We start from the raw sequence: 25,930 nt of genomic DNA on the forward strand, positions 1-25,930 counted from the left end.
ACATCTTTCATTCTTTGCGCTGACAAGATCGTCAGTGCTCTCTGGTGGACACAATATTTAATGGCCTCAATTTCAAAATCATTGCAAGCACAACTTGTGCTTGTTTTTTAATTAATGGCAAACACACTACATATACACCAATACAGGCATTTCTGCACTGCACTCCAAAATTAATAAAGGAATTTTTTTGTTACTTATAAAGTCTACAAACTGAAGCAGGAAACAATTTGCCACTTTTATCGACAAGCTGAGTTAGTTGCTAACTCAGCAGCCATTTTTGTTACTAACATTAACAAAAGCTCTGCATTTAGTAACACCTGTTTACTTACCATTTCCAGCCAAAATGCCTGCTGTGGAAAAATACCTTTAACATTCATAAAATCCCTCAAATCACACTTCAGCGTTGGCACCAAGTTTTTAAAGAATAAAACAGAATGTTTACCTTAGGTCCTTTAAAAAAAATAAATAAAAAAAATTAAGAAAGAATACATTTGAAACTATTAGTCTTTCTCACACCTGATGTTTATTTCAAAATAAGGCACAATTGTTTTAAAAAATAAATAAAACAATCACTGACATTTATAGTAGGTCTTAATAATTGTGTTTAAGGGATTATTGTCAAAAACCAATGTGCTGACATGGATTACAAACCATAGGCGTAAATTTCAAGGGGACACGTGCACCTCCCCAAAATATTAGACTTGAGACACTATGACCTTGTGTCTCCTTTTTGTGTTGTTTTTTTACACAAACAGAGACATTTCCCTCATGAACAGATGCAGAAAAGTTACAGAATGAACCAGAAAGTAATGAAATGAAGTGTCCGATCTAACCAACTGGACAGCTTTGGAAAATTCAAGGAGTGCATAGATTATGAACTTTTAGCTGTATTTTCATAAGTGTTACAGCTTTTCCATTCACACATCAAAGTAATTAACTTTCAGATAAACAATTAAACGACAAATAAGTTTCTGTTTTCCTACTATCTACTATAGAAATGTCTGTTTTTGTTTTACAACAAACAAATAAAGATCATTTTCCTTGAATTAACAAAAAATGGATATTTTATATTTGCAGGACAGTCTAGGTAATGAACTACCTTTTCAGGAACTACTTTTCCTGTAATTTATCACATATACTCACTGGCAAAGCTGTAAGCTTTGTGGATGCTGACTCATCCGGCCCCATTGAAAGGTTTCTTTGGAGGCATGGAAACGAGATATGGCATCCCTGATTTCATTGTGAAAGCTTCTAGTCAACTCTGTAGTGTGCATACACCGCAGCAAACAAACCAAACCACTCCATATATTGTAACAGGAGCTCAACTGTCATTAAAAAAGGAATGTTACTTCTAATCTCTGCACCCTTTTCTTAAGGTTAATTTTATCTCTTTTCGCCTTAACCTCTCAACATGCATCTGAGGTGAACTTCACGATGCCAGAGGTTGCCACAAGGTCATCCTAACAATCACATACTCCCCCTGAAGGGGTCCTGTGGGGCTCTTTTCCATCTTTGAGCGATTCATCACATTCTCAGTCAGCTGCTCAGCGCTGCTGCCGCCTCTTCCGGTGCTGCCGGCGTCCCATATCTTGAAAAGGTCCTACAGGAGGGTCTGGTGTCACCAGGCCATCCGTCATCCTCTGGTAGACCAGCGTGGAGTCAGCTGCTACTGCACACAGCAGCACAGGAAAGCCCCTGTCCAGGACGTGTCGTATGCTGCATAGCAGAGAAGGAAGAAGCCGTAAGATTCAGAGGTTTGGCAGGGTAACCTGTGAGGGTAAAAGTGTGGGAGCTTGACCAGTGTCTTAACACCTTTTGTGAGTCACAGACTGGTGAGCGGGCAGGGGGAGGATCGTCAGAGTGGGCGCTCCTTCCTTCTCCCTTGCTTCCAGCAAAACCACCTGCAGCTCAGAACTCTTCACGCAGGACACCTCCTTCCAGCGCCGCACTGCAGAGAGCAAGAAGCTCAGTGTGAGTGTGAGCCTAAGTTATGACATCAGGTTTTTCTTCCTGTAAGAAAGGAATTAGAGCTGGGAGATGTAAGGAGTCCAGGATACGCTACACAGGGAATCTCAAACTGACTCCCGTGTTTCAGAACCCTGCCAAACTCACCCTCAGTAAGATCCATGTATACAAGAAAAGCTGCATGCACCTGAGCGCTGTCCTCAATCTGCAGGTCCTTCATCTGCTGGTACTGACACACACACACACAGATTACTCACAGTACGTTCCTGGCAGACTCCCTGCCTGCACACACAGAGCTGCTCTCACACTCACCGCGGGATGCTGCAGGATCCAGTTCGGAGGAGGACGTTTCTCTCCGCCTGACGCTCCCGACATGTTCGTTACTAAACAAAGCTGCAAGCGATCACCGGCTCAGTTACCACTACATGACGCCATGCTGTTGTAACGGCACGCTCTCACCCAGTGCGACTGTTAAAATCGTCCGTGCGGAAACGTTTTTGTTGTCCGTGCAAAACACGTACGCAGACAGGAGACCGCTCTCCTTTCTATGGGGCGCCGTTTGTAAAGTGAAACATGCTGAAATTAACGGCAACATTTTTCCACATTTAGCTCAAAACAAGTCATTTTTTACAACATTTAGTAAACCGGAGGTTTTCGGGAAGCTTTTATTTTGGTATTTCCGTTGATCCGTACAATAAATTTGCATATTAGCCTAAACATTTAGATTTAACATTTAACATTTAGATTTAAATATAATATTTAGATTTAACATTTAGATTTAATATTTAACATTTAGATTTAATATTTAACATTTGATGAAAAGTTACAAATATTTTACTAAAATATTGTAAAAATTTACAATTTACAAATTTTTTTTTTGTAAAAAATTACTCGAAAAAACAGGTTTTGAGCTAAATGTGGAAAAAATGTTGCCGTTAATTTCAGCATGTTTCACTTTACAAACGCGCCCCATACCTTTCGGGGTCTGTATTCAAGTCGGTCATTTCTATTCATCATGCTAGTCCTAAAATTAACTTATAGGTAAATACTGGGCAAAAGTTTTGAGCCACACATCCTTTCTTTGTATTTTGCTTCCGAGGAGACTGACATTTCTGTTATTTTGAAAGTGGTCCTAACAAGACTTCCCCAGACTCTCTGAAAAAATTAGCAGTTTTAATTTAATTTTATGTATGTATGCAAAATATAAAAAGATGAGTGGTGACTCGGGACTTTTGCTCAGTACTCACTAGTTCCTGCATCGTTATAATTACTTTACGTATTACTGACATCTAATAAACTGACTTCCACCAACCGATCTTATAGAAAGAAAGAATAAAAACTGCACTTACAGCTGCCAGATGACTTTATTCATTTTAGCGAGACATTATCTCATCGAAAAATAATAAACAGTAACATTAATGGTGATATTAAATCTGCAGACTCGCAAAGCCTGGTGATCTTTAGATGTATGAGTGCCACTGCCACAAACACTATTAGAGACATTATTGTTAAATGACCTGGAGCCTCTTATCCACACACTGACAGAGACATTACGATAATTCTGCTTAATGTGGTTGATTCCGTAACCAGAGTCTTTATTCAGTCTTTGATCACTTTTTCATTGAATCATATTTTGTCATTTTTGGTTTCGCAATCAGAGCCCATGCATCGCTCCCGTGTCACTTGCTCTCTCTTCACCCTTTCCTCTTATACACAATAAATTCTCCTGAAACCAAGAACCTGTGCTTAAAAATAGATTTACTGTATTCCGGTGTTTAATGTCAGTTGTGTGTCCAGTTCACAGTTTACAGTTCTACGAATACTCCACCTTAAAAACAAAAATCCAACAACATTTATTGACATCATTTAAGGCTGGGGAAACTGGAAAGCCACTTATTCGCCTGAAATCTGAAACCAGTCTTAGACCAAAGGGAGAGGATGTCATCCATAGCATTAATGCTACACTGACAGCTGCGAATGGCAAGTGTGACATTTGAAAATCTCATAAATGTGAGCACACATTTTATCCGTAATAGTAAAAATGCCCACAAGATTTCTGGATTTCTGATAAAACTGGTACCAGTTGGAAGTTTTTTTGACAGTTTGAAACTGGGTGCTGATGAGTTAAGTTCCAGAGGAGCACAGCAGACAGACCTGGCTAAGAGAGCTCAATCACTGGCTGGAAGGTGAAGCTTGAGAAGTTCTCGTGCATATTGTCATACTGGAAAGTCCGGCCTTCTGGTAGGTAGTGAAGAGCATATGAATCTGAGAAATGCAGATTCATAGTATAAGGCTCTTTTGGGATAATTCTGTTCTGATCATTTGTGCGCTGGAAAAGCCATTAAAATATGTTTTTAAAAATGTATTTGCTTGCTCACATTTTTCACAGTCCTCCTCTCAGCTGCAGGCTGTGGCTATAGACATTCAGACGGTGACTGTGACTATAGCTGAGGTCGTCTGCTTCCTCTGACACTGCAACATCTGGAAGCACGTGCAGACTTAAACTGTGCACTGAGGACTTTCATTGTTAAAAACAGCTTCCCTATAGTCAACAGGGATGGACTTAAAATGATGATGGCTGCTGTCGCCCTCTAGGTGGTGCAGCAAGAACTGCAATAGGTGCCCCCCACCGCCCCCGCGAGCTTCTGAGGAAGTAGGATTTCGACATGTGGCTCATCATGAGTCCCAAATCCACCTCCTCTGTGATATGAACTCTGAGGATGTTTACGTGTGCCATGTTGAACTCACTGCCTGGGCTGCGGCCCCATTTAACTCTACTCATTTCCTTTCCTGTGTGGTGTGTGTGCTTTTTCTTCTGAGATGGAACGCTGTCTAGTCCCAGCTTCAGATATCAATAAAAATAATATTTGTGTACAAACCTTCCTGGAGTGTCGGTGTGAATTCTTTTTTAAAAGGGGACGAAAAAAGAAAACGTTTAAGAGCCATAATTATATAAACAGACCAGCTGATCCAGAGTCAAGTCAGAAGTTGTTTGAGGACTTCCTAGTAATCCTGGCTTCCACACCTCAAGACTGGCAAATCATAGTGTATGAGTTTTTCCAAAATAAAGTTTGCTTAGGAACAATATATTGTGTGTAGCCATGATTAAACATCCAGCCAAGTTTAAGTGATAAATGCCTGGAAGTGCTCCTCAGAGTTAACATGCAGGAACATATGGCAATGCAGAAGGGTGGCTGTCAAGAAGTCATTCTTAAGGAAGGAAAACAGGGAAAAAAGGCCGAAATATGCCAAATTGCACAATAACTGGTCTGGAAATCAGTGGGAACAGGTGCGATGGAGAGATTACTCTAAATTTACAAGTTTTGGTTGAAATCATTGTCATTGTGTATGGAGGAGGCCAGGAGAGAGCTGCAACAGTGGGTGTCTACAGCCATCTGTAAAACACGGTGGAGGCTCTGTCATGGTTTAGAGCTGCATTTAGTAGTGTTGGAGATCCTGTTAATATTGATGGAATTATGAATGCAGAAAACTTTTTAAGGTTGACGGTGACAGAAACTGAGAGACTATATATAACCTACATTCAACCTTTGTTAGAGCTATAACGGAAAATGAAACAACGGGACCTCTTTTTTTTTTTAACTATCTTTACAATAATGTACTTCACAAACTGCTTTGAGACTTACTTTGAACGCACCAAACTCTGTGTGTTCAGGTGTGACGTGTCCTCTGCTGCAAAAGTGCTGAGAGCATTGTACATAATGGAGTCAGTAACATGGCCCAACCTATATTTGTGTGGGGCTCTAATTATGGGATACTGATAATATATAGCATCATAGTTTCCTTTCGTGTTATGTAAAGATCTACTTATAGGGAGAGAAGTATCTTTATTAAAACATGAATTCCAAGTCTATTATTTTCTGTTTTATTTAATCTGGTGTGATAACTGTAGTAATGACAGTCAGTTTGTTTTATTAGATAAAGGCAAGAAACATAGCTGTTATAGATGCTGTGTTATAGAAGTCTATTATAATTATATTATAAATATAAAATCAGCAGTTAAAGGAAGCAGATGTTTTTGCGTGGCGGCGACACTATGAAAATGCATTATTGGAGTGAACTATGCCAATTCAAGAGAAAAAGCTCTCTTGGAGACAAGAAGGAGTCCTTGATCATATACTACAACTCCTCTCCTCACAGTAACACCACATTTAATACCACGTTCAAATGCCATGTTAGCTAGAGCACTGAGTCACGGGAGGTACACTGCTTTGCTTAAAGCCACCTGAACTGTGACCTTTAATTGAGGTTTCTGCTCACTGAAATAGTTGACATTTCATAAAGTATGACATGCTCTTTGAAAACCTTCAGGGAAATACTACAGTCATATACTGCTATTAACCTATGATTAGCATGCCTATTAGCATATTAAGCTATGTTTTTAAGTGTAGTTGAAAGTAGCTTTAGCATCATAGTTTTTGAGAAGTTATTGCTACATTTGAGTTGTGTTGTAGTTCATTTATAGCATAAAGATATGTTTAACAAATCTGCTGATTAACCTGGAAAAAAACATATTCTGTAACAACAAATGTGCTTGAGTTTGTATACAATACATGGACTGTATGTAGGTACGCGTATGTAGATGGAGTTATGATATATTCAAAGTGAGCATCAGAATGGGGAGGATGGTTGCTGGTGCTGGACGGTCTGAGTATTTCACAAACTGCTAATCTACTGGGATTTCCCCCACACAACCGTCTCTATGGTTTACAGAGAAGAAGAAAATATCCAGTGAGCTGCAGTTTGCTGATGCTAGAGGTCGGAATAGAATGGCTTTAAGCTGATAAGAAGGTAACAGTAACTCAAACAAGCACTTATTAAAGTCTGTGAGAGACCATCTCTGAAAGCACAGCACGTTGAACCTTGAAGCAGATGGGCCACAGCAGCAGAAGACCACAGCAGTTGTCACTCCTGTCAGCCGAGAACAAAATGAGGCTGCAAATTACACAGGCTCACCAAAATTGGATAAAAATTAGAAAAATATTCTGTTGTATGTTGAGTGTCAATTTGTGCTGTGACATTTGGATGGTAGCTTTTGGCATAAGAAACACAAAAGCATGGATGCATCACATCTTGTATCAACAACTCAGGCTGGTGATATTTTCTTGGCATACTTTGGGGTACAAACTGAGCCTTGTATGAACACCAAAGCCTACTTGCCAAAATCCATTCCTTTATGGCCACAGTCTTTCCATCTTCTGCCGGAACACAATGTCATAAATACTCTCAAACTTGTTTCTTGAACAATCTTGAGTTGAGTTCACTGCACTCAAATATCCTCCACAGTTAACAGATCTCAATCCATTAGAGCACCTTTGGGATGTGGTGAACCAGGAGATTTTCATCACGGATATGCAGCCAACAAATCTGCAGCTCAGTTCTATTCAATTCAATTCATATAGCACTAAATCACAGCAGAGGTCATTTCAAGGTGCATTACATTGTAAGGTAAAGATCCTACAATAATACAGAGAAAACCCCAACAATCAAGCCACCATCTCTGGACGAGCACTTGGCAACAGTGGGAAGGAAAAACTCTCTTAACAGAAAGAAACTGCCAGCAGAACCAAGCTGGGAGAGGGGCAGGCATCTGTCCCAAACAGCTTGGGATGAGGGGAGGAAGACTATATGGACCAAAATCTACAGGGAAGGTTTCCAACACCTTGTTGAATCCATGCTACAAATAATTAAGGGCGAATGAATGAAAAGGAGATTTGCAAAGTGCACCTATTAAAGTGGGTAGTGAGCCTGTTTATCCCTAAAGGGAGGGTTGCTCATAATATCATTTTAGTGTGAAAGGCATTAACTTAGTTAGTTGGATACTAGTTAAAATATAATATTTTAAATCTTTTTAGGCGAGTTAATAATACCCTAAATGGTCCGCAGAACAAAGCACATTAGGACCATAATTCATGTAACATATTTACTATCAACAACGAATAATTAGGAAGCTGATTTAGATCTCAAATAATGGCAAACTACTGGTCATACAGAATAAGCGCTATATAATACAGCCAATGGGCTACTAATAATTCACACTAACTAATCCACCAGTGTGTGAATGTGAGTGAATGAATAGTGGAATTGTAAAGCGCTTTGAGGGTCTCGAAAAGCACTATATAAATGCAATCCATTATTATTATTATTATTAATACTAATAATATGCAATAGCTAACAGTTATCACTTGTAGCATACAATACAGTATTGCTAAGTTATTTATATAATTTACACCGTCTTCATTAGACAGATGAAAAAAAAATGCACAAATAAAAGATGAACTTAATTTTTATTTCTTAAAAATAGCACAGGTCAAGCAAACATTGGAAACATTTAATATTAGTACTGTTCCATATCACAAAATGAGTTATGAAAAGAATAATTAAACCACACAAACCATATAAGTTTTTCGATATGTAATAAATTAATCAGCATAACATAAGAAACAAAACCATGCTTTGTACTTCTGTGTCGCACAGGAAATATTGAAACTCCAATGCCGAAAATTTAAGACACCTGAGAATATAAATATCAAAACAGCTTGCTGCAGCAATTATTTAGTTCCACGGTTCCTCCCATTTACCTTAACTAAAGCTTTGATAAGAGGACTTTTTAAAAAATTACATTAATGTAAAAATTAGCATCAATTTAAAAAAAAGAACATCCATTTCTGTACAATGTGCATATCTGAGATAGTGTGGTGACAAGAAAAAAAGAAAATGCCTTTTTGCCCCCAGCTCTTGGTGAGGCGGCGCGGCAAAAATTAAATCCGAAATGGACTCAACTCCAAGCCACATTCAGTGATGTGAGCAAACAGATTTTGGATTGAACATATTCAATCATCATTCTCAGTGAAATGACAGTCTGCAAATATTTTTACTTTGTATTTAATTGCCCCCTTTTTCAACTTCTGCTCCAGCGAGTAGTGAAGTTTAACCCTTTGTAGATCTGAGCTTTAATGACTATGGAGATTAAACTGCTACTGTCTATTCACAACAACAGGTCACTGAGGAAAAGAAGAAGCAGCTACACAGGTAGTAAAGGTGTTGCATATTGAGTCAGTAAGGACGAGGGTACGTAACAGGCCATCTGGCTGATAAAAACAACTCTTTTCTTAAAAATCCAAGGCTCGATGGTTTTATAGGAATTTCTGAAAGACTGGTTGGATGGATTTTACACAGACACTGCAGAAAAAAAAACAACTGTTTTGACTGTGAGGTATGTTCTTCTTGTGACAATATAGCTTGAGAGTCTATATCAGACGCGTTTGCTCTTCTGATAAACAGTCCACTCGTTCAAGGTCACTGCCAGCAGCAACCGAAAACTTTCAAAAGCTCGGCATTCACTTCAAAGAAAACAGCTCCAATTAAAATGAAATCGACGGGAAAACGAAGACGGCGTGACACGAATCAGCGAGACAATCGCGCCGATCTTAATGTGGAGGAAAGCGAAACAGATCTGGGGAAGCCAATCCCATCTAGACACATTACACAACAAAAGAGATGGCCTGGATGACTGAGAAAACACAAAAATAAGGAAAGGAAAAGGCAGGGTTTTTTTTGTTTTGTTTTTTTAAAAACCACTGGTTATCAACACAAAGTTCCACAGTGCCCACTTGGAGTAACACAGTAACAGTGCAAGCCATTACACTATCCAGCAAAATATACCTGTGAGAAAAAAGTGCTTATTGCATAATGAGTTTCTGTTATGCGCCTGCAAGAGGGCACACATACCTATACAATGATCCAACTGTAAACATGGTGCAAAGTAGTTATGACATAGTTTAAGGCTTTCAAAGTTTCCTGAAGAAGTGTTCACTGAGTTAAAGGAATATGTCCATAAGCGGGACAAACAGTGGAAATATTAAAAAAAGAAATAACACATGCACACACACACTCTCTATTCAGACCTGGACACTACAAGTGGGTCATAAGTACATAAAATACATTACAGGTTTGACTGATTTGGTAAATGGTGGATCTAATATTTTGGATGGGTTCATTCCTGAAATCGAAACTGATCATTTCATATAGATTTAGGTGCCAGCGTCCCTAAATCTACCGAACAGGTTCCGATCAAATCCACATTTGTGTATCACTATTCAAATCAAACACCGGTGGAACTTTTATCATCAGGGATGCACTGATATACAAGCAAAAACTGTGACTGGCCGATGACCGATATAAGACTGAATCTACCGATAGTTATCTGTTGTGTCAAATTAACTGGGATCTACTTTGTTTCCAGGGCATAAAAGAGTTCATAAACAACAACAAAAACTAAACACAAGAGTAGAAAAAATACTGGGCTTGGATATCGGGGAAATTTTGTGTTTTTCCGACATTGGAACCGACCTGGAATTTCACAATCAGTGCATCCCCAAGTATTATTAATGGCTGCTTCAGTGACACGACTGCACAGCCCACATTTATAATGTGTAGATGAGGGGAAAAAAAAACGTTCCACTGATCTAATCTTCTCAGAATTTCTTTTTGGTTTCCACATAATCAGTTACAGTAAGATTTTGCCCCACCCCTCTCCCGATGCTACTCATAAGACTCTGATTTATCTGCTGTTAAAAGAAATAACTGGCACGTGTCTATATTTTGTCATCTTTCTCCCTCGATGAGGAAGTGAATGCTTTTACTTTGAAGGCAGCAGGCTTAAAAACAAAACGAAAAAAAAAATAAATTAAAAAAAATCAACTTGCATACAAAACATTTCTCATTTCTGTCAATACAAAAAAAAAAAAAAAAAAAAAGGTAAATCTAAAATAAACCGCACACACCAACACTCACAGGCAATGCCATTCTATCAAGCATACGTACTGTATGTTACCCCTAATATAAGGACTACAATTCATCACGTGTATTATTCTGCTAGTAGCATTACCATTTTTTTTCTACATTAAAAGCTTAAAGCTTACATACATTTGCATCAGGTTTAGACATAATACTGCTGTGTATTATGTGTCAGCATTTCATTGATGATAACTGGTGGAGCCTTAATGATGGCGTGCAAACAACTCTTCTACATTGAAATTCGATCCACTTTCAGGCTAAAATGAGTATTTGATCTACACTTGAATTGGATATATGTGAAAAAATATTGACTTCAACGGAGATGGTTACTGAAGCCGTATTAAAAAAACATGAAGGAATGTGTCACCGCTAGAACTTAATATCAGCAAAGCTACAAACAAACAAAGATTTTTAACAAGCGTCTATCCATCGCCTCACTATCTAACATCCCAATATTGTGCTACTCATGGTAAATAAAGGTTACTAACAAGGTAGAAATGAACCACAAGAAAACCAGAGGATTATTTGGCTGATGATGATGATGAATGTGCAGATTTGTACAGACAATAATATAAAGAAATCCCTGCAATCTGTGAAAGTGTTTCAGTTTGAGACGATGAGGTTACCTTCAGGGTTGGGTTTGATTTTAATCGACTGAAATCTGCTTCGCGATTCTCGTTCTTATCGAATCCTGAGATCAAAATTTTACGAAAGGCAGAAAAAAGAATTCCTGTGATAAACGTATGCTGCCATCAGGTGGATATCCACAACGAGGTATTCTTGATTTGATTTTTTGGTTTAAACGAAATACAATATTTGTGCTAGCTGTGTGTGTTTCACTTCTATGGCAGTTAAAACCTACTGATTTTTATTTCAGCAGGCTATGTTGCAAAACACCGTTTAGTACTTTTCCAAGGCATGCTGGGACTTTTGCAACTTTTATGTGATATACCTGGCATTAAATTCTTGGGATCTCATCCACAAAACTCTTTTGTGGTCTAATATCACTGCTACTGATGCAGGACAGTAAAAACTACATTCTCAGATCATCCTGCAGTAAGTCTACCTTCATGCCTCTAACTTTCCTTAACTGCAGTGATTACATTTCACTCTATCATTATTGGGTTTTCTGAGGCTTAGCCTAGTCTGCCATACTGTAAACATCACACACACACGCTCATGTAACTGCCGATGCAAATGGAAGCACAGTAGGTCCAAAGTCTTGCTTTCAGGAAACGACAAGTGGAACCAAAAGCCGCATTTCTTAACGAGTCCCCGGTTCTCTTAGGTTCGTAACAATTTTCAAACCCAACCCTGGTTGTTGTTGAGTGGGTGGACAGTGTTCATGTGACTCAACTGTGTGGACACAGAGACGCATCCAGCTCTGCGTGTGTATGTTTGTGTGTACGTGCACATTTGTTTTTAGTGCAACACAGCAATGCTAAGTCCTAACTAGTGGATCTGATTGTAGTCGGTTCACTTGAAACTAACGTTGACCGTCTTGTGCTCCCGTCAGTGCACAGCAAACCCACGCCACCCTAATTGTGCACGTCCGGATCAGAAGCTGAGGACGCGACCCTGTTGCGCCCCAACATGGATGGCTTGAAGTCGGGATGACGGCGGGCGTGCTTGATCAGGTGGTCGCTGCGCATGAAGCGCTTGTTGCACAGCGGGCACTGGAAGCGTTTTTCCCCTGTGTGGGTGCGAGTGTGGCGGGCGAGCTCATCGGAGCGGGCAAACTTCTTCACACAGTTAGGCCAGACGCACGGAAAGGGCCTCTCACCTGGACACGAAGGCAACAGAGAGCAGAGAGAAATCAGTCGCCAGGTTTGCAGAGAAAGCACACAAGACGGTGTTTCATGACTAAACAGACAAACACACGGGAACAGAAATGCTACTCCCTTCTCTCTGACGAGAATCGGTTTTACAATAAACAACTGCATACATAAAAGGAAACAAAAATGCACTATTTTCACTGATCTTTGATCTATGATTGGTTAAGGTGCAAATTTCTGCAACTAACAGCCTAACTATGAAATAAAACGTCAGAAAAAGTGAACAGTTCCTGCTGCCAAAAATGCCCCACGGCCTCGGGTCATTAAACCTCCACATTATTCAATAATGTATAAAAAACAAATGTTTACATGTGAAAAGGTAAAACCATGAAGTATGGATTGAAAATGTCAAAGTAAAAGCTGACAAAATTTAAACTCATGGACTGTTTTGGATTAATTCACTTTCGTGTCATTTCAGTTCGCACGTGTGCTTTATTTTGCCTCTAATACATCACATCAAACTGATTCTTCATATCTTTTGTGTAGTCCTCAGATATAAGTCGCTGTTGAAGCCCACATTATTCTGTGCTTTCAAATGAACTAGGAAGGGAAAAACAGGTTTTGTATGCTTACAGTTTGTGTTATTGCACAATGAAGGAATCTGTTAATCTGATTACTTAAATCAGATCGACTTAAACACAGTGACACAAATGTAACACCTGCATTACCACTTTTCACGTATATTTAGATACGTGAAAAAAAGATATAGGATCTAGATGGCTAAGATTAGCCTTCCTGGGCTACTACTAGGCTTAATCTCCGGCAGGCAACACGAGTCAAACCCAGGATAAGCGAGTGGGATGCTCGGTGCCATTTGCAAGATCACAAAGCCTGGCCACGTTGTTGCTGCAGAACTCTGTGGGCGTTCCCACAACACCGTCTTTGAGCCGTTTCCTGCCCTTAATCCATTTGCGCCTGCTCAGTGACACTGGACACGCCAAATCCAATGATTTGCGAGAAAAATCACACTTAAAGTCACTAATAAAGTTACGCTATCGTTCTGACGGATGAACTATTCACAACCAATCTGCCTTTATTACATAATTAAAACACATGGGTGAGGTGTATGGTGACGTGTAATTACGTATTCACTCAGAAAACACCCCAAATGCGTTGAAAAACCTATATATGGCAAAGGGGTGGCGCATCCAGAACTGGATATCAATACATTTGATCAATAATTTACACATCGCGGAGGATTGATTTCAACTTGTCAGCATACGTGAGGGTGAGAGTGTGATGCCCAGAGAAAAACTACACAGCGCCAAGCACTTGCTGAGGCCTTTTACGTTGTCCCACTATCATTTTCAGCGCTTTCAACTTTAAGGTTTCGTCTTACGTTCATTTCATATGCAAATCCAGCCGAGAGGAAGACTTTCGTCACAGGTTTTAACGTCCAGCCCAGTTCTTTTGTTGGTTTACTTCTTTGTCAGACTCCGAGGGGAGCGTTTCCCCCTTTGTTTGGCTAAATTACTTTAACAAGTTCTAAAAAGAAAAAAAAATCATAAAGAAGCAGCCAGCAGGCACGCTTACAGTAGTTAGTGAAAGGCACAGCACTCCCACCCCTCATATAGGTCTGATTAAACGATAAAACCGTCTGCTTACATGGCACCGAGGAAAGCAGAAGTTGGGGGTACAAAGTTGAGCTATGCCAAGGGTCTAGCTAAGGCTGTGTAAATACATGACATGTGAACTGCTGACATGACCGATGTGTTGTGGTCGTTCCCCTCCATACCTGTGTGCGTCCGGATGTGTGCCTTCAGGTGGGAAGATTTCCCATAAACTCTGTCGCATCCGTTAAAAGTGCACCGGTGTCGCTTCACCCCTCCTCCTGCTCCCCCGGCCCGCTGCTGGTGCTGCTGTCCGGGGACCGGGGTGGCGGTGGGGGTCATGGTAGGGGTGGTCGGGTCGGACAACGTGGTGTAACCGCTCTCCCCACCACACGAGGAGTTGCTGTTCTCCGAATAGGCCGACATGGGGCGGAACTTGCCGTGTAGGTCGGTGAGGATACCGGCCACCGCCACCACGTTAGCTCCCTCCAGCCTCAGCGTGTCCCGCACTTCCCTGTCCTCACTCGACCCTTCGGGCTCCCCGGGGAGCAGGCCCACCGAGGCAGGCTGGTTGGCGGGGGCGACCGGGGTGGGTCTGTGTAGAACAGGACCGCTAGATATCGATACCAGACACTCGGCAGCGAAATAATCAGACGACGCAATCAGCGACATCGTTATCTACTTTGCTTTGTTGTATTTAGCTAAAAAAAAAAAAACAACAAAAAAAAACAAGAGTTAAAAAACAATCGACCAGGAGGGGCTAACGGTAACGTTCGTCTGATCCCGACCTCGTTTTCATCAAACTGGACGAACAAACCGCTTCCAGCAGAGCCTTGTTACCGCCATACAGCGTCTCAGCAGCTTGAGAATCACTGGATAAAACAAAGAAACGGCACGTTTACATGCAATAACACACTAAGACCGTGTTAATTCTCCCGGTCCAACATGCGTGCCCCTCACTGTCTGACGGTTCATTGTGTCTGAGCCTCCCAGAAGCCGGTCAAACCTACGCCCCCTGGTCCCGGACTGACGATGCGTTCGGGCTCATCGGTGAACGCCTTTTGGTGGCGTACACTGGTACAAATGTCTACAAAGCTCTGGATAATTCTCTGATTTTGTTGTTACAGATACCCACATCCGTGTCATTTAACAGATATGGCAAACTCACCCATGTACTGAAGATAAAAACTGACATAATTTGAAGATATCATCGTGTAGGTACACCTGTGAACGTGTCATTTTTTAAACGCTAAATCATACTTGTGGCTATAAAGGTAACAAGCTAAATAGTTGTGCAAAGTCATGCCTGAAATTTGCGGCAAAAGGCGGTTAATGTCTATATTTTTTTACAGGAAGTTGTAAAATACGATTTTTCAGAGTCTTGAATGCCGCGCGGACCAGAATCTCGCAGTGACTGACGTCGCAGCACGGGCGTGGACCGCGGGGTTGGGTGCATCGTGGAAAGTAGGTGGCACTGGAAGCCTGCCTGTTAAACGATGGGGGAAGGAGATGGGGATGAAAGGCGTGTTGTATAATTTAGTTTGAGCTCAGTCTGAGAATAAGGAACGTGGCCGAGTGGTGGGGGTGAAAATTATTCTGTAAAAACGCCATCATAGCTGCCAGAGCCTCTACTTCCCCACCTGCTTGTTATCCATACCACACAAACACTAGATGTCCCTATTTTCATGCGTTAACTACTCTCAGCTGTGTTTCTTTGTCTTCTGAAAAGTTTGTAGATCAGCTTTTCAGTTCACTAACAAGTGTTTAGTGTATAAGTATAAGGAAATTATTCTTCTGAAAGTCCTTTTGCCTAGGTTAGCACTCCTGTCTGATATATATGTGTCAGAAATGTGTGTGGCTAAAGGGGGGCATGGGATGGCACCACTCCCATCTAAAGTTTGATTACTCCTCCCACTAGTAGCTACGCGAGCTGTGCAAAAGTCTTCCGCCACCCCTCATTTCTTTTTATTTTGCTTCAAGTGAGCCAGACTTTCTTCTCTTGAGCAGTAGTTCTCCAGGATGCCTGAAGGTCATTCAGAGTTATTCTTTGGACAGTGGCTGCTTTTCACTCATGTTCAGTCCAGTCCTTGTACCTTTCCATTTTTAGAGGAATGTTTTTTGTTTGTTTAAAGCTACTTAACACTGACCTATGAATCATCCAAGCACGGAAAAGGCAACGAACACAAGGGATGAACCCGTGTTCTGTGTACACATAACAGGCAACTTAGCAAAGAACCAGTTTTAAATTGTATCTTTTGACACTTTGTTAGTAGCAGCCTATCACAAAAACATAATTTGTTACCATTCCATTAGTTAGATCTATAAAAAATGCCAAAGATAACAGAAAATAGTATTTTTGCACTAACAAGGTGATTCCCAAAGAGCTATTAGCTAAAAGCTTGCCCTATCTCAGGATGCATAGTGTGTTCAGGCCTAAAAACCTACAGTAGATGAACAATATCTGAAAGCATGTCCTTCAAAAATAGCAAAGTCCAGCAAAGGCCTGATGCAGGAAATGAGAGATGCAACTACTCCTTCAGTTGATCCATCTACTGTTCATTGAAGCTTCATCAGAAATGGTCTCACTGGAAGGGTGGCTGTCAAGAAGCCATTCTGAAGGACTGGAAACAAGGAAAAAATGCTGAGATATGCCAGATCACAAAATAACTAGACTGAAAATCAGTGACAACGTGTCTGATGGAGTGTTGAATCCAAATTTGAAAATGTCAGTTCGAATTATCATCAATATGTACAGAGGAGGTCAGGCGAGAGTTACAACAGTGAGTGTCTATAGTCATCTGCAAAACATGGTGGAGGCTGTGTCATGGTTTTGAGTTGCATTTCGGTCAGTGATGCTGAGATGTGGAGATCTTGCTAAACTTGCTGGACTTATAGAATGGAATTAACACAGGAAAGTACCATCAGGTATACAATCTGGAATCTGTTTGAGCACGACAATGATCCCAAAAACACTGCCAATGCAGTAAAGCATACCTGGGTAGAAAAACACACAATGGTGCACTATCAGTCATGAATTGGCCTCCGCAGAGCCCGGACCTCAACATTATTGAAGCAATGTGGGATCACATTAACAGAGAACAGAACAAAAAGCAGCCAACATCCAAAGAAGAGGCCTGGAGGACTATTCCTTAAGATTACTTAAAGAAATTACAGGAAAGCTGTGTTGAAAAATAAAGATGGTCACACCAAATATTGACTTTCAGGCTTGTTAGAGGCTTTCAAAAAATGCCATACAGAGCTTTGAACCACACCCTACCAATTTTAAGTGGTTTGGTATTTATATTTCTTACTTAGTTACCTGTGTGCCGCCCCATTTTAAAAATCCTGCAAACACCCCAGTCTCCAACTCAGTATCCGTGCAGCTGCCAGCTTTGCAAAGAAATTCTCTCTTTACGTGGTTCATGTCTTATGTCTGTCCAAGTCAACAAGGGTGTAAGAAAACTTGATGTTTTGTGAGGCCCGGTGTTCTGTCAAGTGATTGGCTCAGTGAATGTTTGTAGCTTCAGTCTTGGAAGGTATTTCCTGATTGGTTGCTGTGAGCAGTATGGGTCACAGAGGAAGCCCATGTACAAGCCTGGTCATTCAGTGGCTGTGAACAGTGCTTGGTTTTCATCTCACTCATATGTGGAGGATCGGAGGCAGCCAGACCTGTAGTGGGTTGCTATGGCAGTATTGTTGTTACTCTTCAATGGTGTACTTATTTTTCTCCTGCTACATGGTAAGTTTTATGGTTTGCTTTGTTATATTAATTCTTGAAGAGTGAATTCATTTTCCAGTCAAAACAGGGTTTGGCTGTAGTAGATGTTATGTATAGAAGTTTGACAAGGGCTGTAATGTTCTGTCGATATGCCTGAGATGTTTTTTTTCCTTTTCAGTAGGTGATTGCCTACAGGGGAAACCAAATCTCTGTGATTTAAGTTGTTCTGGTAAGATCTTTGTTACTTAGTCTAATGGATCTCAGATTTATGGATGCATGCACACTGACAAGGAGGGTTTTTTCCCTCAAAATTTCCTTTTCAATTTTTTAATTGTGTTTTATTTGCTAAATTATTTTCACTAGGATTTCCTACCTCTGAATTACTCTATCAGAAAGGGGTGAGATACACTTACAGGTATAGCACGACAATTACCAGCACCCTTCACGGCTCCACTGGTGGCAGGAATGGTCTGGCTTTGGACTGTCTGGTTGATATTGACGTGGTCTCCAAGTGTCACCTAATGATGCAGGTCAGCTTTAATAAAATAGTTTTTGCAAAAAACAACAATAAAAACGCATTATTAAATAACAAAAAATCTGATATTTAATGTGCATGTTTGATCTCTACAGATAAGGAATCCACAGATAAAACGGCTTTCCCCTCAAAAGGAGCACTCTGTGCAGCATTTAAAAAGTCTGAGGTAAAGCCAATGTATAGATTTAATACAGTCCGGTGTGTTTTCACAGATGATGGCGAGTGAATGAGTGCAGAATTCCTTCTCTTCTGTTTCCTTTTGCATGTGTGTGTATGCCATTCTGTCCGCTCATTTTGGAATGCTGCAGATGTTTTTCCTGTGAATCTGATTCCCCGTTCAGATGCTCCACTTGTCTGTGTTCCCTGGTCTTGTGGGGGCCTCATCTGGTGTTTTTGTTTCCCAGGGAGTCACTGGAGAGAACACGCCTCAAGTTCTCCCTCCAGAGGGGGAAGGTCACGGCCCTCTGTCTGCAGGAGGGGGAGCAGGTGTGGGCTCTGAACATTAAAAGGGCTCTACTGAGCATGTTCCAGACGTCCCCCATGGCTTCCAAACTGACATTAGAAAATGAGGTGGGTTAGTGGAAACCGAATTTGTTTCCATTCATTTCCTAAATATGCATGTATATGAAGAAATTCTTCCCAGGCGTATTTAACTTTCGTTCACTCTTTCTTTTCCTCAGACGGATGTGTACGGCACCTGCATCAGCAGGTACGAGAGGCGAGGACTCATACTGCTGAAGACCAGGGATCTAAAACAGTGCCATCAGTCCAGGCTGGCAAACTTCTGGCCTCATTCAGTTGCTCTGAGTGAAGACACAGTAAGATTAGGGATCTTTCTCAACAGTGTTTGGAAATGTTGATATGTCATTAATTAGTGACTGACAAAGTTGGGAATAAACATGCACATGGTGGTATTTTATGGTGTAATTCCTGTAATTTGGAATGAATACTTCTAAGGAAAAGGCAGAAAAAGGAGTGATGGTGCTAGTCCTCTGCACAGCTGAATTAGAACATATATTAAAGTGTGCATTTGAGTCATATTCTAATGATAATGAGTTTGTTTCTTCTTTGTCTTTTTGTTCTTTTTTGCTAGTCAATGCATTTGGAGCTACAGTGTGCTCAGCGCCATGGCTCTGTAATGGAAGAGGTTAACTGTACTGAGGCTGTATCCATGATGACATGGTCCAGGACTACAGGGATGGTGAAAACCCAAACAGTGTCTAAGCTACTCTTGCTCAGAGCCCAGCCAGGAAGTCCTCTAGGAGCAGGTCAGAAGACTCTGCAGTCACCTTAATCGAATCTAATCCCACTCACCACCCTATGTCCCAAACATGTCACCTGTGTGAGTTAATGAGGGTTTGATAATGGCATTCATAGGAATGGGTCAGCACTGACTGCTATACCAAGCATCTCTCTGATTTCATGAAATCTTGGGGTTCCGTTACTCCACCCATGGCTGTTTGTTTACTGTTTTATAATACACTAACCCCATGTTTGCCTCAAAATGCTGTGAACTGTGGGTCTTTCCCTCACATGAAGTCTGCAGAAGCACAAAAAGTTTGGTAAACTGGGCTCAAAATGTCTGCTAAAGAACTCTCTTGCACTTGACAATTTAACAGCGTGAGCGCATCCATGGTCTTAGCCAGTGCGCATCTCTGTGGCATTGGCTCTTACCCTTTCAGAGACCTTGATTCGTGTTCTCCTCATTGTCCCTGCAGATTCCTTAGGCACTCGTGTGCCAGCTGACCTTCAGTTTGAGGATGAAGGAGCTGCAAGGCTGGGAAAAACTAGACCAGCAACACCACAGGAAGTTGGTCAGACTGTCAGGATGTTATGCAGCCTCACCTCAGACCCACAACTGGTAGGCCATAAATGCAGCAGGTCACAATCTTTTAATTATATCAATTATACTGCAGCCCTCTTCAGCAGTGACTGTGAATAGCTTACATTGACTGCACCATGTCAGATCATTGAAGGTGTGTTTGTATATGTAATTCATGGCTGGACATCCACTGAAGGTTTTGGTGCAATAGCTCAGAGAGTGATTACTATGAATATCCTTTCTAAAGGTTAGTCTTGCTCAGCCTGGCAACTTGTTTACATGGGAGGTTTATAAAGACTTTCCCCAGACCAGCGGTTGGCAACCTGCGGCTCCGGAGCCGCATGCGGCTCTTTAGTCCTTTAAGTGCGGCTCCGCATGGTTTGGGAAAATAAATTAGAAGTATTTAGCTGAAGTGCATTTTATTTATGTTAGTTTGGAATATTTGTGATATTGAAATATAAAAATAAAAATATATTCTATTCTATTCTATTTTTTCATCGCTCAAAATAAGCGTCACACTCGCGGAAGCCGGTATACCCGCCGAAACGCCGTGCATTTATCGAGACTTTCCACTCCAGGTAGGTCAATTATGGATCTTCGGATCAACATTATGTCAGCAGCTATTCTCCACCGTGAACTATGTTAAAAACAAACACCGCTCACGCCTCACAGATGGCAGTTTACAGTCCTGCGTAAAGATGAAGGTGACTTCATACAGCCCCGATTTGCAGACGCTGTGCACAGAGGTTCAGGAGCAGAAGTCCCACTGTAAACATACCACGGCAGACCCGACGATGTCTCCATGAACATGCTTTTCAGCGTCTCTTTATTGACCACTTTTAACACACGGTTTCTGTACGCATACAGCCCGACACATACCAACACAACAGCATAGATGGTACAGACGTTAAGGCGACAAGGCGTGATTGCGGGTACCGCTTAGGTGCGTCCGCCTCCCCTGCAGTGGCGCTGCAGACCACGCCCCGCCACACACATTAACCAGGTAAAATACATATTTAGGCAGAATTTTGCAAATATCTGTTTTTAATTTTTTAGCAGCATAGTGCTTTTTTTCCAATTATTTTTTAAAAGCCAGGTCAAGGCTCCAAAAGCCCAAAGGTGATATAAGGGTGGCGGCTCACAACAGTTTTTGTTTGCTACATGGATCATTTTAGTTCAGCTGGGTGTCTTTCCTTTTGTTATATTTCTTTAAGAGTTCAAAATGTGTTAATTACATAAATAAAATGTAATTTTCTCTTTCGCACTTCATGGATTTCATAAGCAACAAACCATAGTTGTTCACACAAAGCATAAAGGTAAAAAACAATATATACAGTGTTATCTTGATTTTAGATGTCAAAAAGTATTTGCGGCTCCCAGTGTTTTCCTTTGCGTGGAAACCGGGTCCAAATGGCTCATTGGGTGTTAAAGGTTGCTGACCCCTGCCCCAGACTCATTAAAATGATAAACTTATAGTGTGAAGATCAAGTGATTGGTTCACAGTTCTATAAGGGTTCATTTTTCTACTTTAACACTTTTGAAAAGCTGATACTTGACATTCACTATATGTTAGCAGCAACTTTAGTCCATATTATATATGTTTGGTTTTTCTGCTCCAAGGTATCACAAGAGTTTATTCAACTGGTGTTCCAGCTGAAAGATCTGACTATCTCTCAGCTCAAGACACTTTGGCAAGAAGCTTCTTTCAAGTGCCGCAATGACTGGTCAGTATATCCCAGAAGTTTTATAAATGAGTATCTTTTGGTTGCTCCTTGAGTTCCCTGTCAATCTACCGCCAGTACAAAATTCTGTAAACATATGAGTATACAGAATCTATAGGCCAGGAACAACACTTTTGATACTGAAAGCTTTATGGTTCCTCTTTTCAGTCCATTTGTGGACTGAGTTCTTTTGTTCTCAGAGACTAGATCAGCAGACCACTAGCCCATGGGAGTCCAGATTGTCTCCACCATGACTATTGCACGTGTCAGTTAATAAAACATATTTCCCTTAACTGCTAGTTGGAGTAAAGCTAAAATAACAGCCAACTTAATTAGACAATATTCTGTGACTGAAATGACCCAGCGGGCCCAAGGACAGGGTCACCTCCTTGTCTATTAAACATATCAAATCTGGCCTTATCACAGTGGATTAATGATTTATTACTCACAAGAGTAACAGAAAGCAATTAGCAAGGAATTGCCAGTAAGGTGCGGCAAGAACAGATAGTGTGCAGTGTGGTTTAGTGCATGACTTCATGGCAATATAATATTATTACAATACTTTACTCAAGATATAATAATTTTGCAATTTTTTGTCATTTTCTGATATGCTGAGTATTGTAATAACATATGTGTGATTTATCACCTTTTTATGCAAATTATGTCCTCAAAGGTCAACTGTGTCCATGTCTGTTTTATATCTAATGAGATCAAATTCAGTTTGTTTGTTTTTACTGCAAAATGAGATGGTTACTAAAACCTTTCATAATTGTTGCTATAAGACACAATCAGTCTAATATCAATCTGTGTACTTTAAGGTTAACGGCCTTCCTGTTCCACAGGAATATAACCAGAAAACAATCCCCTGGCACCCAGCTGTGCTCATTTACAGTCTCATTCAGACTCATGGCAACATGCTGACAATCTGTCTGCATTTAGAAATCAGACAACAATTACAATCACTCTCAGACAACCACTCTGAGAGTGATTGCAGTAACTCCAAGTCCGACTGCAACTATTTGCAGAAAGGTTGCCTCCTATCAGGCGACCTGTGCAATAGCTTTGTAATAAAAAGTGATTCTGAGTGTGCAACACCAACAAGCTCTGGGCAACCATTTACTCACCACCCCGGAATAGGGAACACATTGAGTAGGCAACCACCGATTTTAAATGCAATGAGGTTGCTGCCCTATTTTAATCAGGGCACTCAGGCATTAGCTTGCTCTGAATTAGGAGGTAGCTTTGTCAAGCTAAGTGTTCCCAGTGCTGGATGCTTTGTTTTTGTTTTTTTGGCTGAACAGTTTACTAACTAACATAATCTCAGGATGGCATTGCATGAAATAAGCCATCTTGTTCATAGAATTCTCTGAGTATTTCAAATTATTTGATAAAATATTGATCTTTAGTGTCCCTGTACTGATACAATATCACCACAAAAAATATCACAATACTATGCTGTATTGATTTTTTTTGTCACACTCCTAATTTGTGAAATGTGAAATTTGGAACTTTGTGAGGAAGAATAATAAAAATGATGACCTAAAATATTTTGGTGCCCAGTGAAATGTCCAGTTAGTTATAGCTTAAGTTAAAATAATCAGGTATATATGAGCAGTTTGATACTGATGTTGATTAATTGTTTGGACAGGCAGCCGCTGTTGGATGCACTGCCGGCATGTGGATCTGAAAACTGCATCATATTACTGACTGACCTGATGAGGAACAAAGAGGTGGAAGAAGAGCAGGCTCTCTCTCTCCTTACCACAATAGCCCTCGTCCCTCATCCTTCGTCAAAGATCATCTCCTCCATCAATGTAGGAACCTTCTGATGACACTCATGATGACCTAAGTCTCTCATCAAAACTCACATGAAATAGGTTAGTTACCCAGATGTCTGCTCTTTGTGTTAGGCTTTAACAGAGCTCCCAGAGCTGCGGTCCAAGACTCTGTTGGCTGGATCATCTCTAGTCTATCAGTTGTGCCGGAGGTCTCAAAACTCCTGCACTGAGCTTTCTCAGGTACAGACCTTTATGCAGATCCTTGAGAAAACCCTTCAGGAGGGCTGTGAAGGAGAAGAACCCACTCAGGTGCAAGAGGTAATGCAGTGACCTAGAACTTCATCTCACTCTCCATTTAATGCACAATGAATTGTGAGAGGATTTACATAAACAATGCCCAATTTGCATTTATTATGTTGCCCACCAGGTTCTTTATGCTTTAAAATCAGTGGGAAACACTGGTGTGTCTGCTTCTGCCTTCATTCCCCTGCTAAGCCGTTGCATGCTGAGCTCCTCAGCAGCCCTGCAGCTTAGGCTTGCTGCAATCCATGCCTTCAGACGCTTTCCCTGCTCAGCTGATGTGAGTTAATTCAGAGTTAATATTTAAGCCAGCAGTTGAATAAAATTGTGCTAAAAGATCATAAGAAACCACCCTTGGTGTTCTTTATGCTCACCATATTCTTAGACAAGCCTTCATGAGCTGTATGGTTAAGTGAGGCGATAATCTGTGAGCTGAGGTGGAGATGACAAGGTGAGGAGGTGAATAGGAGCCGAACGTCAGTACTGACAGAGATTTCCTTCCCTCAGAGGTCTGTGCTGTTGCAGCTGTACAGCTCTTCCCAGGAGGATACTGAGGTCAGAATCGCCGCATACCAGCAGCTCATGCGTTGCTCTGACCTGGATGTGTTTGAAGTGGTGAAGACGACCCTGAGGAGTGAGACTTCCAGTCAAGGTGGGGTTTGTGGAAGAGATGGCCGTAACAGCTTCTGCTATCAGAAATGTTTAATGGTGGAAAACAGGAAAATAGTGAAGTGCTGGACAAACAGCAGAATATTTGGTGGTCACTAAATCTCAGAATATTTCTTAGATATTCTCTGAATATAAATATTAGATCATATTTATCAATTTCCATATATCACATTAATACTGTATTCTTGAAAAAAGCTGTTTCATGTGGGAACCAAAGAATGAAGTTTTCAGCAGTGTGATCTACTCCCATCCCGAAGCAGTAAAGTCTGGGTCTGACCATTAAATGAAGATGCAGGTTAAAGAACTGTGAAGCATCTGTTTCTGAAACCAGAGACTCCGATGCACTTATCTTCCTGCTGAGCTGGACAAGTGGCGAGGGTCACAACTTCTCTTAGAGACAGTTTTCACAGTTCTGTGAAGAAACTGTTACATATAAAAAATAATTTTTTGAACATTCTGTCAAAAAACAAAACAAAGTCATTTAGATATAACCCCAAACTCTTGAGTGATGGCACAGATTGAATTCCTTTCTGTGTATCTTAGAGGCGCATGTTTGATTTATGTTTATTTGCTAGGATTTGTTAAGGAATGTAAGGGAATGCAATAATGTTTCAGACTTTTACTCGGCTTGTCTGTGACCTGGCATGTCTTGAGCTCTTCCCTTATTCTATTTCTCTAGTGGGCTCATTCGTGTGGAGTCACCTGACTAATGTCCTGAGGAGCGAGGACCCCGCAAAGCAAGCCCTCATTGAGTCGCTGCCCGACGACATTATCAGCAGAGATTTTGAAGCCGAGTTTTTAAAATATTCCTCCTATTCAGACTATACTGTCTCATCAGGTATTTCAATTTTAAAACTGTAACTCATTTTCATATATCTGCACGATACACTTCAGATTTGGAAGCAAATAAAATGAGGTGCTGAGCAGTGTCACTATACCAGGAGGGTGATAATGCATTTAAAGGTGCACAAATATATGTCTTCTTATATTACTTTATTTTCTTCTTTTGTATTTGTTTTAGCCGTCGGAATCAAGAATGTGGAAACATCTTTAATTTTCTCCCCAAAATCATTTCTACCAAGATCTGCTTCTGCCAACTTGACCGTGTATTTTCATGGCAGAGCCCACAACCTTCTAGAGGTGAGTTTAATGCACATCTTATCTTTTACACTTTACGGTCTTGAAAAGTGATATTTCGAACGACTATATTTTGTTCCCTG

At 40.8% G+C, this 25,930-nt stretch overlaps 3 protein-coding genes across 3 annotated transcripts in view; 1 reads left to right on the plus strand and 2 right to left on the minus strand.

Moving 5' to 3' along the window:
- Positions 1–1,435: 1,435 nt before the first annotated feature.
- tsen15 (TSEN15 tRNA splicing endonuclease subunit) lies at positions 1,436–2,370 on the minus strand. Its single transcript, XM_085378532.1, has 4 exons — positions 2,278–2,370; positions 2,113–2,194; positions 1,813–1,948; positions 1,436–1,716 (listed from the first exon to the last, which is right to left on the minus strand). The coding sequence occupies exons 1-4, from the start codon at positions 2,338–2,340 to the stop codon at positions 1,545–1,547; spliced, it is 453 nt and encodes a 150-aa protein (XP_085234658.1). The 5' UTR covers positions 2,341–2,370; the 3' UTR covers positions 1,436–1,544.
- Positions 2,371–12,061: 9,691 nt separating this feature from the next.
- On the minus strand, positions 12,062–15,134 carry LOC146613715 (Krueppel-like factor 9). Its single transcript, XM_085378322.1, has 2 exons — positions 14,353–15,134; positions 12,062–12,565 (listed from the first exon to the last, which is right to left on the minus strand). Exons 1-2 carry the CDS (start codon positions 14,837–14,839, stop codon positions 12,321–12,323), a joined length of 732 nt encoding a protein of 243 aa, XP_085234448.1. The 5' UTR covers positions 14,840–15,134; the 3' UTR covers positions 12,062–12,320.
- Positions 15,135–17,851: 2,717 nt separating this feature from the next.
- Positions 17,852–25,930, plus strand: part of apoltp (apolipoprotein lipid transfer particle homolog) — a 42,630-nt gene continuing 34,551 nt past the window's right edge. Inside the window, exons 1-15 of the mRNA XM_085378570.1 lie at positions 17,852–17,906; positions 18,064–18,114; positions 18,249–18,415; positions 18,516–18,586; positions 18,825–18,990; positions 19,101–19,238; positions 19,514–19,688; positions 20,139–20,281; positions 21,863–21,966; positions 23,612–23,777; positions 23,874–24,059; positions 24,169–24,321; positions 24,549–24,693; positions 25,390–25,548; positions 25,732–25,850. Coding sequence (XP_085234696.1) covers positions 17,852–17,906; positions 18,064–18,114; positions 18,249–18,415; positions 18,516–18,586; positions 18,825–18,990; positions 19,101–19,238; positions 19,514–19,688; positions 20,139–20,281; positions 21,863–21,966; positions 23,612–23,777; positions 23,874–24,059; positions 24,169–24,321; positions 24,549–24,693; positions 25,390–25,548; positions 25,732–25,850 — 1,998 coding nt within the window. The remainder of the gene's footprint in view (positions 17,907–18,063; positions 18,115–18,248; positions 18,416–18,515; positions 18,587–18,824; positions 18,991–19,100; positions 19,239–19,513; positions 19,689–20,138; positions 20,282–21,862; positions 21,967–23,611; positions 23,778–23,873; positions 24,060–24,168; positions 24,322–24,548; positions 24,694–25,389; positions 25,549–25,731; positions 25,851–25,930) is intronic.

This window comes from Diplotaxodon limnothrissa, linkage group LG18 (genome assembly GCF_057381915.1).
Source record: "Diplotaxodon limnothrissa isolate DT_005_m linkage group LG18, D_limnothrissa_male_GT1.1, whole genome shotgun sequence".
In the NCBI taxonomy this organism is placed as follows: domain Eukaryota; kingdom Metazoa; phylum Chordata; class Actinopteri; order Cichliformes; family Cichlidae; genus Diplotaxodon; species Diplotaxodon limnothrissa.

Bases quoted from the DNA above. Each gene is read 5' to 3' on its own strand.
- tsen15 (XM_085378532.1), bottom strand. From the start codon at position 2,340: ATGTCGGGAGCGTCAGGCGGAGAGAAACGTCCTCCTCCGAACTGGATC. The intron at 2,195-2,277 runs GTGAGTGTGAGA...TGTGTGTGTCAG, and splicing joins GGATCCTGCAGCATCCCGCG to TACCAGCAGATGAAGGACCT. The intron at 1,717-1,812 runs GTGTTAAGACAC...TCTGCTATGCAG, and splicing joins CAGTCTGTGACTCACAAAAG to CATACGACACGTCCTGGACA.
- LOC146613715 (XM_085378322.1), bottom strand. From the start codon at position 14,839: ATGTCGCTGATTGCGTCGTCTGATTATTTCGCTGCCGAGTGTCTGGTA. The intron at 12,566-14,352 runs GTATGGAGGGGA...CTTCGTGTCCAG, and splicing joins ACACATCCGGACGCACACAG to GTGAGAGGCCCTTTCCGTGC.